The sequence below is a fragment of the Nilaparvata lugens genome, chromosome 5, assembly GCF_014356525.2.
Source record: "Nilaparvata lugens isolate BPH chromosome 5, ASM1435652v1, whole genome shotgun sequence".
NCBI classification, from domain to species: domain Eukaryota; kingdom Metazoa; phylum Arthropoda; class Insecta; order Hemiptera; family Delphacidae; genus Nilaparvata; species Nilaparvata lugens.
Window position 1 is genome coordinate 21,198,048 of NC_052508.1, and position 12,984 is coordinate 21,211,031.

The following is a 12,984-nucleotide window of genomic DNA, read 5'->3' on the forward strand; positions in this document are numbered from 1 at the left end:
TACTACCCTAAACAGAACTGTGGGGTCAAAAATTATCTTCCAAACATTTCTCTCTATACCAGTTTTTGAGCATTCATTGCCTGGACTACTCCAGCTGTTTAAAGTCTAGAACTTAGCTAAATTCCGAGCTCGGAAACCGGCGCTTAGTGTTGCTTCTCATGTTATTCAAATGCAGTTTTACTTTTACACGTGAATTCACTACTTCTCTCACTCGAGAGAAAAAAGTAACGCTCGAGTATTCTGTTATAGAGAATAAACTGAGACTTTAAGGCCTTATTACATAGTCATACAGATCAAAGATATTTGACCAACTTTTATCAAATATTAGACCCGTGTTAAGATCATAAAATGTTTCATTACTATCAAATACCTATGATTATGTCTATGATATAGCCTAATCATGAATATAAATTTGTAATGAGGTTCTTAATTGTTGTAATTATAGGAAAAATTTATTATACAACTTACCTTCATCGATATTTTGTCCACCAGATCCCTGTTGCATGAGAGAATACAAGCTAATATTCTCGTCATTTCCTATTTTGTCCATTCAACAAAAGATTATAGAGGGAAATGTTTGGAACACAATTTTTGACACCACAGCTCATTTAGTGATAGTAAGGGGGTAAACATATCAAAAGTCCTCACTCCTACCCACTGTGCTAAGGGGGTACGGGTGGTTTGAAAGTATCATATTTTGGTTTTTTACATAATATCTCGAACAATATGCGTCTTTCGAAAATTTCATTATAATACAAAATGAAAGCTTATAAATTAGCCTACAAGTTTCATTTGTAATATTTTTCCATATCTCTCATAGTTTTCTAGATATGAGCTCTCGAAGGTGTCACATTTTTAAGAAAACCCTCCCTGCTCCGATTTCTTCATCTTTTTGGTCTCATAACTTTCCAACGATTAATTTATGAAATCTGTGCTAATCATGAACTTATAGAGCATCATATTCTCTTCGATTAAATGTATTATTTCATTATTTTGCGCATCTCCCTACGATTGCTGCAGCTCTTATAGTGTTGAGCGTAAAATCTTCATTTCAACAACAATAGTTCGATTGACAGGGAAATTTGGAGGGAATGTTTGGAACACAATATTTGATTTTAGAGCTTCGTTTGGACTAGTAGTTTTTGAGATATTAACTTTTGAAAGAGTAAAATGTTTGAAAAGACAGTGTTTCTTTCAACTTTTTAAATTTTCAGGGCTTATTACTCAACAATGCATTGAAGAAATAAGTACTGAACGTTAGGTTGTAGAGGATTTAATTCTCTTCAATTTGATGTATTTTTTCAAAATTGTATGTATTCCATCAATTGTTATAGCATCTTGCAGTGTTGAGTGTGAAGTTTTCAATACAGTTAGTCAACAACTGTCAACTTGTGGGTATCCCACCTTTAGCACAAGGGTTAGGGATGAGGATTTTCAATATGTTCCGTTCTCAACTAGTCTCAATGAAGCTACATAGTAAAATATTGTGTTTTAGATATTGTATCCAAATTACATTGTCAAATGATCTATTGTTTTGAAACTAATGATTTTACACTCGACACTGCAAGATGTTATAACAATTGATGGAAAACATAAAATGGTGAAAAATACATCAAATTGAAGATGATTAAATCCTTTACAACCTAACGTTCAGTACTTATTTTTTCGATTGATGGTTGTTGAGTAATAAGCCCTTAAAGTTCAAAAAGTTTGAAGAAAAACTGTTTTTTTAAATTATTAATATCGGGGCACCGAGCTTCGCTCGTTATTTTTACTTCCCTTGCCCTATTACCATAGGTAAGGAAAGTATTGCTTTTCGAAAAAAATTAAGGTACCCCAATTTCTAAATTTCTATACGTTTCAAGGTCCCCTGAGTCCAAAAAAGTGGTTTTTGGGTATTGGTCTGTATGTGTGTGTGTGTGTGTGTGTGTGTGTGTGTGTGTGTGTGTGTGTGTGTGTGTGTGTGTGTGTGTATGAGTGTATGTGCGTCTGTGTACATGACATCTCATCACCCAATTAACGGAATGACTTGAAATTTGGAACGTAAGGCTCTTACAATATAAGGATCCGACCCGAACAATTTCGATGAAATGCGATTCAAGATGGCGGCTAAAATGGCGAAAATGTTGTCAGAAACAGGGGTTTTCGCGATTTTCTCGAAAACGGCTCCAACGATTTTGATTAAAGTTATACCTGAAATAGTCATCGATAAGCTCTATCAACTGCCACAAGTCCCATATCTGTAAAAATTTCAGGAGCTCCGCCCCATCTATGCAAAGTTTGATTTCAGATTCTCAATTATCAAGCTTCAGATACAATTTAAACAAAAAATTTTGAGTGGAAAAGATTCAGCATGAGAATCTCTACAACTAATGTTCAGTAACATTTTCACCTAAAATTGAAAATAAGCTCGAAATTCGAGAAAATGTGATCCAATTGCAAACTGTTGGCAACTGTTGATTCTATTAAATGATTCACTATGAAGAGATAGCAGACCTCGTATGTCTCCAGCGTTATTGTCCTGTCACCAGCTGGCTCAGATCTTTGTTTATAAGTAGACTTGAGATGCGCTTGCACACTAGCGTCAGGTGATCAATTTTCATAACGGCAAGGAAAGTTGTGTGAGTGCGCCACAAAAATACAGAAATTACTCGCTTAATATAATAGGATACTACATTTGCAAAGGCCAACCAACAGCTGTGTGCATCTGCTAAAAGAAGTTTTAGTGTTGAAGAAATTAAAAGGAAATTTAACTATTTAATGAATTTGGAAACATCACGAAAATATGTTTCTATTTTGAATATGATTATTATTTTTGATTAATTATAATTAATTAATTTCACCTTTCAAACCTTCAAGGTTTCTTCATCGTTTAGGTCGTGTTTATATTTCACAATTTGGCTGTCAGCTTGTGAATTTCGGGGATGAGATATTTTGATTTTCCACAGATGCTTTCGCTCACTCATTTTCATATCAAAAAACGACGAAAATCTCAGCTGTTTTCCAAATATGAATTATCCTTTTAATGTGGTTCAGCGAGTTTTCCTAGGGATGAGACCTAGTGCAATCGAATTTCTATATCATAAACCTACTATGTTCCAAATTTCGTGAGAATCGTTAGAGCCGTTTTCGAGATACGATCACATACAGATATATATAAACATAAAAACATCTAAACATATAAACAGAAATTGCTCGTTAAATAGTAAAGGATAACTTCTCTGTGATAGTTATAAGGTACAGTGATTTGCAAAAAAAAATATCTACTGTGAAAATCACTTGATACACTGAAATTTTCGTTCCGTAATGGTGGAATAAGAATAAATATCTTGGACCGAGCAAGCTTCGCTCTGGAGTACAAAAGCATGAAAAATTTATTACGAAAGAAGAAATTATAATAACATTCATGGTTCATACAGAAATGTTCTATCTAATCACAGTAAATTGAGATTAATTCCCAGAGGATTGCAAAAATTTCCATCACAAAGGCCCGGTTGCACAAAAGCTAGTTAATTTTTTATCCTGATTAATTTCACGTGAACCAAATCAGAGAAGACCATTTCAAAAATATGGATCTACTGGAATTAATCAGGATTGAAAATAACCCGACTTTTTTGCAACCGGCACTAAGTACCTGATTATTATAATAATTTTGACAGTCCCACACACATGAACTCGCTCACTCACTTCCATAATCAACAGACGACAAAATAATTATTATCAGCTGTTTTTCAAAGGATGAATAATAATAATTATCTTTTTAATGTCCTTCAGCGAGTTTCCCCAGGGATGAGACCTAGTGCAATCGAATTTTATATTATAAATCTACTATGTTCTGAATTTCGTGAAAATCTTTAGAGCCGTTTTCGAGATCCGGTGAAATACAAACATATAAACAGAAATTGCTCGATTAATAGTATAGGATTAATTCATTAGCATTTGAATAATTGCAATGGGCCATATGAATAAAGTTGAGCATTTGCTTATACTTCTAAAATATGGAGCATTTGCTTCATTTTCTAAGAATAAACGTGAGCAAAGCCTTTTGCTCATGCTCATCAAAAAAATAGTTTGAGCATTTGCTCAAAAGTAAAAGCTTATACTCAAAATTGTATAAAGTAGAGCATTTGCTCAACTTTTGAAGCAAATGCTTCAAAAAAGGTGAGTCTAGGCTAGAGCAGCTTTTCACCTTTTGCTCATAGTAAAATGGCTCAACTAATTCGTATGAGGAAGAGGAAACTATACCAGATACGATCACAACTAATAGTTGAGAACTATAAAACTCTTTTTAGATTCAACCATGATATTATATATCATCATGATTCCTACAAAAGAATAAATACAAAAGATAGCCATCACAAAATAGGAAATAGGCATTTAAGAAGATGAGAGTGTAGACGATTGTAAGAAGGCTATTGATTTTAGAAGATTATGCTGAAGATTATTATAGAGATGACATTTTTTGACGCTATTATTTCAAAATTCTAAACTCAACTAACCTAAAACTCAATTCATAAATAGAAAACATAGCAGACGAAGCAAACAGAAGCGGTGTCTCCTACTTGCATATTTAGCGCTTACGTGAGCTATTGAAACGAAGTAAAGGCCATTCAGCTGATGAAAAATCTTTAAAATACGTGAGCATTTGCTCCAGAGTTCAGGAGCATAAGGTAAGAGTATAAGGTAAAGCTTATTCATATAAAAATGAGGAAATAATTATGCTTCCACCTAATGCTCATGAGCAAAACCTTATGCTCCATGGTCTTGCTCATTTGAGCATTTGCTCTGATTTTATTCATATGGGCCAATATCTCAGTAATTTCCACCTGTGTCTTTTCAAACATTTTACACTTTTAAAAGTTAATATCTCGAAAACTAAAGAAGATACCAAAAACCTTTACTAAACAAAACTTGTAGGAAATTTATCTAGCACAATTTTTGTTTAGTTAGTCATGTCGCTGAAATGCATTGTTCTCAAGAGATACATGCGTATACTTTTCCCTCTTTACCTTTTTTTGTGCATTCGTTGCTGCTGACTGCTAATACTATTAGTTTGTATTTTCTCATGTAAAAGGTCCCAGGGGCTTGTAAGTTGGCTTTGGTCAAGGCTTCTATGGACTAACATTAGTTTTTGAAACATTAGTTCTTGAAATATTTATAAATAGTAATAGTGTGTGTGTTGTGCGCTGGCAGGTTCCGCACACATGTCTGCCGGAGGCGGGCACTGGCGGCGGTGTGGCGGGGGCGGTCGGGGGTGGCATGGTAGGCCTGGGAGGGCTGTCGTCGCAGCAGCAGTGGGGAGGAGGTGTGGGCGGGGGAGGACAGGCCACCAGTGTGGCAGGCGGACTTGTCAACTCGGCCTCTGCACGCATCGCTTCCTTCTGGAAGGGCTGGACCCAACACAGATAACAGGTAAACTGTCGTTCACATTGGTCAAGTTAACTTGAATTCAGGTTTTTAAACGTTTGATTTAAATGGACGATTTTGAAAACTTGAATTCAAGTTCACATAACCTCAAAAGTATATGATGATGAAGTAAAAAATCTAATTAATTTCAATGTTTTGTCTTTTCTTGCATCAATATAATATTCTAAATTGATGGACAACTGTTTTTATCTCATTTTCCCATGTGTAGGTTGGATTGTACCTTCAAGTTGGATCCAATAGTCAAACATGTTCAACATCTACTTGAATCAACAACATTCTTGAAGAAGGGTCTACATTGGTATAGTGGATTCAAGTTTCTGTTCTTGTAAATTTCACTTCAAGCTTGCAAAATACATTCATTTTACACACAACTTGAATTCAAGTAAACTTGACTAATGTAGACACCCCTTGAATGGGAAAAGTTAATGTTATTTGTAGAGAATGACCTTTTATATTCTTGTATTTTCAATGTTTTTTTACTACACTTTTGTGAACTTGTAATAAATCGACACCTATTGGAAACCGTAAATAATCTAGAAAGTGAGTTTAAATTACAAAATAGTTGAATAATCTGTTGGGCAGATGATAATTCAGACAGATAATTCATTGGGCAGATGGATTTATGTAACGAATGTTTTTACTAAATTGTCCAATGTAAGAAAATAGGCAATATTAGTAATCCAATTAATGTCAGTTACTTTGTTCAGTAACCCAATCATAATCCAAATATTTTCTCATATTTTTCACAAGCTTAGAATCATGTAGACAAAAAATTACTGTGTCTGTTTACCTAGAATATTATTCAAATACTGTATTCATCTATTGTATTCTAATTTTCAGGCTCTGTGTCCATGACTGTGAACAGATCCTACGGTTTCAACAGAATCATATTTATCATTATTCTCTGCAAATGAAATTCTTTCAGATTGTGTACGAAGCTGATATTTTTGATACATCATAATTTTTTCGGTATGTTATAGTTTCCTACTTGTATTTTAAGACTTTCATACGGAAAAATCAAGAATTTCATCAATTGAATGTATTTCTGAAAATGTTAATTGTTACAATGGAACTTCTGATACATTTTTATAGGTACTGTATTTGATTGTTTGTTGCCATACTATACTTCCAGTTATCTGTAATTATTATAGTTCTTTTACACATAATAATTATTTTACTCATGTTTACTGAGTATACAAATGAAATTGTCCCAAGTTCGAGGGGTTTATTTGTTAACATAAATATCATGTATAATAAATTATGCTTGAGTAGTGAGATGTTGATTGGAGGATATGTATAACAGATGTTGGGTGAATTTTTCAAATGTATGACGTAATTTTTTATTATTCAAGTGACCATAATTCTCAAAATACAGTATGTGAGAAACAATTGTAAACTTGAAAATCCATAGCAATAATTCACCTTGAGTGCACATTTTGTAGTAAAAGAATTATAAACCATTTGTCTCATTCTATGAAGGTGTTTTTAATTTTCCTGTATGTTGAATTATCAAGAATAATGATTTTTGGGACCGTATTATACAGTATTTCAATCCTACACTATTTCTATATTGTGTCTTCCTAAAACTTCTGACAAGAGTACTCTCAATTACAACTTCTAGGATATAATCGTTGAAAACATCTCTCACTTTAAATCGGAAAATCCAAGAAACTTTTGATTGTTTGATTTCTCGCGGTTGAACCAAACAACTTGAATGTTATGTTGACATTTTGCTTTTCCTTCTGATTAACATAACATCGATAACTGATTAATAAACTCGATTAACCGAGATGCAACTTGTTTTCCCCTACCTACTATTTAAAGTTGTATTCTCTTAAATTAAATATTGCATTTTCTCTCGAACTGACTACTAGAATACTAATTTTTTATCCCATGGAACTAAAAGAGACACTGTCGATTAATTCAGTAGCGTGGGAAGAAATCGTCCAACGTGTGCGATTTAAAAGATTATCATATAATAAGTAGGTAGAAGCGTGTCCCTTTGTAAGTGGAGGAAAAATGTGTACTATTTACTATTTTTTATTCCCCGTGGAATAAAATGGAAGTGGATAAAATAAAAATGAATAATATGGAAGTGGAAACCTCTCCATGGCTTTACTTCCCTGGATTTCCTCCAGGAAAAAAGTTGCTCAACAGCGCAATACGTTATTTCTAATAAAATAAATACTAACAGGAAAATTATGGGAAAAGGCTGAGAAAAAGAAGACTAACATGAAAAATATCTACCAATAATATATAAAGTATTCGTAAAATTGAACAGATAAAACTTTTGTTTGCAATATAGCTTTTGATTTAATTTAGATTCAAATAATAGATTCATGATTCCTCTAGAATAATTTAAATACAAATCAATTTATGATGACGACGAAGAAAACATAAAGTCAACTTTTCATTCATCCTGTTCAAATTATCATGTTATGGAATGAACAAACAACTTGAAGTACGTTATGAGTTCTAAAACCTGGAAAAATCAATTGGATTACTAGTTTATCGAAAATTACTGAAATATATTAAAAAATGATGAAATAGTTTAGGAACAAAAATATGAAATGCAAATAAACATCTTTAGAACAATTCATTACTTCCTCAAGAAAATATTCCACCAATGCTGGTGTTGAATAATGAAATCAGTGTGCCATTCAACTTTCTGACCTGTATTATGTTGAGACACCAACTTAATACATGCCAAAATTCAGCTGAATATACAGATTAAATAGACAATTATATAATTTGTCTCAAGCTTTGTTAAGTTTTTCAATTATTAATTATATTTATTCTTAAATTATCTATAATTAAGGAGTTGGATGTTAGAAGGGTGTGAGACGTGAATAATAAAGATTGACTTCCATAGAAACAGTTCAATGTTTTTTTAACATTTTAACTTCCAATCAGCTATTTGCAATGAAAAATGTCAATTTATATTATCGATTATCAATATACTCTTATTTAATTTATTCTCAAAACGGTATTTAACTATCTTAGGTCATCTCACCCAGTATTTGGCTATATTAATTCTCAAAATTTTGTCAATCTTTGGTGAAGTGACACACTGTATTGTGCACTCAAAAAAAAAAAAAATGAATGGAGCTGGTATTTTCTACCAACGTTATTGTTATTTCTTGCATCGAGCTCCTCAATTCAACTACATTAACTTTAGCTGACGTGCAGAGCTCCTCTAGCTCTTCAACTGTATTAATATTTAGGTTATAATCTTATTACCTAATAAGAATATCTGCCAAGGCAGCAGCTTCATTTGTGATGAGAAAAGGAGAATAGCATAAGTCAAATGAAGTGTCACTGTCGGCATCTCTACTATAAGATAAACCAAGTAGAATGCTAATATGTCCTGAAATCAAAAAATAATCTTTCTTATGCACGGAATAAACATTAGCGATGGTTTGAATGAACTGAGTACTCATTCATAAAAAGGTAAACTATGTGCTCATTATTTATAATAATACAGCCAAGTGAATACTGCGTACCGATATGCACTTTGGCAGTTTCCAAGTCTGAATAGCCGTATAATATTATCACATGTCTGTACCAATTTGTGTTAATATACTATCACCAATAGTGAATTATTTATTATCATATACATAGCTTCATAATAAATTAAGCTAGGATAACATTTTAGCACGAATAGAAATTGTATTATTACAAATCCTCAGATTAATACTTATATACTACATAAATAATGTAATAGAATATTTTTAATTGAAAATTGAAGCAAGTGTTAACTATGCAGGCAGATTTCAACTGAATCAAAAGGCTGATGATGCCTTCAATAAGGTGATGATGCAATGAAATGCTTTTAATAGATATCCTTTCTATATAAATAATGTGGTAAGGATTTGAAATATATATTATTTAATTATTTATAATTATTATTTAACTATTTCAATATTATGCAAATTATTGACTTTAAGAATGACAAAACAGATATCTACGGTATGAATTATTTTCCATTCTCTACTCATTCCAATATAAAATTATCACTTACATATTTTACTCCAGCAAGTAGAAGAATATTTATCTGCAAATTCAAGAGTGACATGCAGAACTTCATGTCTCTTTCAATATGTGGAGAAACTGTTGAATCGGAAGGCATTGATTAACATTCTTAATTTTTTTCTTTCAGATAAAATACTATATTAATTCAATAGTTCTTAGCTACAATCAATGTTTCTAGTTGAAAAAGTTCATCTCATCATTGAGATGATGTTCAAAATCGAATTCCCTCTTATCATCCCCAATACCCATAAAAATAAATTAAAAAATACATTTGAAGAGAAAATTGGATTGAGCCATGGCCAACCAGTTAAGTCATTATATGACTGTTTAGTCTGATATGGTTGGGCTTATCAAGTTTTGTGAATGCTTCATAGGCTAGTATGTTCTGGGTAGCTCCTAGCTTCGTAAGACTCTTCGATAACTCGTACAAGATATCGAGTTTTCTTCGATCCCAGACTATCTCTCTACAACTACTCTGAAAAGTCCACAAAAACCTCATATTTTGTTACATAGATCTATTGAGTGCGACTGCATTGATGCACTAATTTTCAAGAAATCAAATTTCAATATAATGCTCTACTCACTTCTTAATACTAAGATAGTACGGTACGGCCGTACTGCTTGCTTTCATATCTTGAAAAAAGAAAATTGTGAAATAATAAATTTTATATGTTCTTACTGATGAACATTGATTGAGAGAGGATATTAATTTATCTCTGGATTATTGTGATGGTGCATAAATTAAGGTTGTTGAATTCCAATTGAGAGCTGAATATTATGCTATATGGTAGGCCTACCGGTAATGAGTGTAGTGAGTAGCTTGTTTAGTTGAAATAATATGTGTGACTGAATTACTAACAGTGGCTTTTCATGCTGAGGCTTGATGATTTCCAGATTTTCTTCAAAGCCAATCCAGACCTTGAAATTTGTAGAATATCTATTAAAGCAATAATCTGCAAAATATAAGTGAGTAAAGAACAGGTGAATCTATTGGTAATGTTATTGGCTAATCAATTTTAAAATAGACTAGGCCTATTGAATTTTCATAGTATGATGTCTAATACCCGTTGATAGATGCCTTTACTTGTGGTTAATTAATGAAATGAAATAATTAAATATCCGAGTAGGCCTACACGGGTGGATGCAAACCGACAACCAGGATGAAGAAGTGAACAAATAGACTGCTGTGTCACCATCACCAACAATGACAACACCACTACTGGACAACAACCGTAGTGCTTTCCAAAATGGAGTCCTCATGAAGATGGTTGCCAGGTGGCTCCACCACTCTTCAATTTATTTATCAAAATAAATTCTCCTTGTCTTACCCTTCTCATTATGAGTTTTGACAGATAAGGTGAAATTATACGGATATTTAAATCTATAAGTTTCATCAGTTAATTTCTGTGTAATTAGATCAATAAATAAATAAAACTTTTTATATCTAGTTACCCTGTGTAAACCATGAAACACAATAATTCTAAAATATAAGATAACAAATGAGTGAATATAGTTTTATAAAAAAGAGATGACAAATCATCAACTTGATGAGTTTATCTAACAAGGAAAAAATATAAATTTTAAAGAATTTATGTGACACATAAATAGCTGAAAGTTCTTAAGATACTCACCATCCCAAAGACAGCAAGCGCTTTGATGTAGTCGTCATTACCAAGAACATTACAAAGACATTTGCTTCCATTTCTGTATTCCTGGGATAAAATACTGTATTAGAGTATAAGCCTGATACTTAAATCAAAAGTCTCTTTATTAAAAAAACGTATGAAAAAGGGGTTTATAGTGTTGTAGATATTAATTATATGTCTGTCTCTTTGTTATCATTTCGGCGATACTAATGTAAAAAATTTATTTGTCCAATCTTCAAATTTGTTAATATTAGATCTGAAGATTCTATTATTTGTTATTTTGTTTGGAGTGTTTATTTTTTGATCATAGTATAGCAAAATATGCCCATTATGGTGGAGTTATCCAGGTGGAGTTAAGAGAGGTTTTCAAATGCAGGAGACCTGGTAGGTCTGTCTATAGTGAGGCGGTCCACTTTATAATGGCAGTTTTTGATTAGCAATGGTAGGCCTATTGCTATTCTTGTCTACCATTCAGCAAAGCAGATAGCGCTTTCTCTTTCTCGCTTTGCTTTGTTTTTTTTGCCAGATCATCTTCTAACAACGTGAAATTGATAGTTCATTAACAAAATATTCATCTTAATTATAAAAATTCATTATGAAATTATTAAAAATTATAATTAATATAACAGTTAATAAACCTGTATTAGCTACCGTCTATAGAAGACATTGACAAGACAGAGGATTGGCAACGTTGTTCCCCTATCTTTTTCCACTGCCATTATAACGTGGACCACACTTATTATTTTTTGTAGGCTTGCACTATCGATATTCATCATTGAGTGGTAAAGTAGTGGTTTTAGAGTTAAACTTGAGGGTTGTGTTGACAGTAAGTTGAACTAAAAATTGAGATATTTTAATAAATTAAATTGCTGAAAGTTAGGTTTTGTAGTTGGATGCATGATAGATCTATAGATACTAGGCTAAAAAACTACTTGTAAATTTATTATTTTAAATATCAGCAGTAAAAATAGAAATATACTTACCTTGAAAAGATGTTTGAAGAAATTAGCAATTGGTTTGTTTATAGATGTTTTCATTTTAATGAATTACATAAAAATATTTTAATTATCTTCAAAAAATTCTCGATACTATAATTTATAAAAAAAATTCTTCATAATATCACTATGGCAACCTTGACTTGAAATAACTTTGTTTTGGAATTCTACATAAACATACAATATATAAGTTAATACAAACCAAATTCAACCTATCATCAGTGGGTATGATGGCCATGGATCCTCTACCTAGTAGTCATTCCCACCAGTTTTAACTAGGATGGATATACCTTTGGTAGTTTTGTGAACAGTAGACCTGGCTCAGTTATAAACCACAGCCTCCTCTAAAGCTGCGTTTACACCAAAGTTATTAACAAAATGTTAATAACTCAATCCTTATAGATTCTATTAGATTGAACGGAACTTGACAAACACATTCATATGTTCATCATGTGTGTGATAAGTTATGTTTGAATCTAATAGAATCTATAAGGATTAAGTTATTAACATTTTGTTGATAACTTTGGTGTAAACGCAGCTTTAAACTGTCAATCAGAGTAAATTATGTCCTGCCCTGTCGTGTCGGCGAGATATTGGTGTGTAAAAAACTATTTGGGATGTTGCATCGACAATAATTTGTTGTAAACAACTATGCTCGCTATAGCCCTACTATCATCAAAATAAGCTTACCGAGTTGAAAGCAGAGAAAAGTCGGGAGAGTAGTATACTATGCTATTTCGAGTTCTCAATTGCATGACTCATTGAATGCAATTAATAGTCCACACACAGTTGATTTTTTATTAAGTTACATTGATATATTAATTGCATGCAATTTATAATCCACTCGACAGCTGGTTCATGATGGATAATTCTATAGTCTGATT

At 32.3% G+C, this 12,984-nt stretch overlaps 2 protein-coding genes across 6 annotated transcripts in view; one reads left to right on the forward strand and one right to left on the reverse strand.

The window, feature by feature from the left end:
* Positions 1-6,901, forward strand: part of LOC111053873 (beclin 1-associated autophagy-related key regulator) — a 34,358-nt gene extending 27,457 nt beyond the window's left edge. Inside the window, exons 9-10 of the mRNA XM_022340806.2 lie at positions 5,194-5,412; positions 6,268-6,901. Coding sequence (XP_022196498.2) covers positions 5,194-5,409 — 216 coding nt within the window. The 3' untranslated portion in view covers positions 5,410-5,412; positions 6,268-6,901. The remainder of the gene's footprint in view (positions 1-5,193; positions 5,413-6,267) is intronic.
* Positions 6,902-7,552: 651 nt separating this feature from the next.
* On the reverse strand, positions 7,553-12,438 carry LOC111053866. Of its 5 annotated transcripts, none has more exons than XM_039427937.1 (6): positions 12,303-12,438; positions 11,091-11,171; positions 10,257-10,377; positions 9,449-9,537; positions 8,668-8,794; positions 7,553-7,909 (listed from the first exon to the last, which is right to left on the reverse strand). In XM_039427937.1, exons 1-6 carry the CDS (start codon positions 12,336-12,338, stop codon positions 7,851-7,853), a joined length of 513 nt encoding a protein of 170 aa, XP_039283871.1. In that variant the 5' UTR covers positions 12,339-12,438; the 3' UTR covers positions 7,553-7,850. The 5 variants fall into 5 exon arrangements, with proteins under 5 accessions (XP_039283871.1, XP_039283870.1, XP_039283872.1 ...); XM_039427936.1 differs by lacking the exon at positions 12,303-12,438 and adding an exon at positions 12,089-12,258 and having other exon boundaries at positions 7,580-7,909; XM_039427938.1 differs by lacking the exon at positions 12,303-12,438 and adding an exon at positions 12,089-12,221 and having other exon boundaries at positions 7,600-7,909; positions 10,319-10,377.
* Between the last annotated feature and the right edge of the window lie 546 nt (positions 12,439-12,984).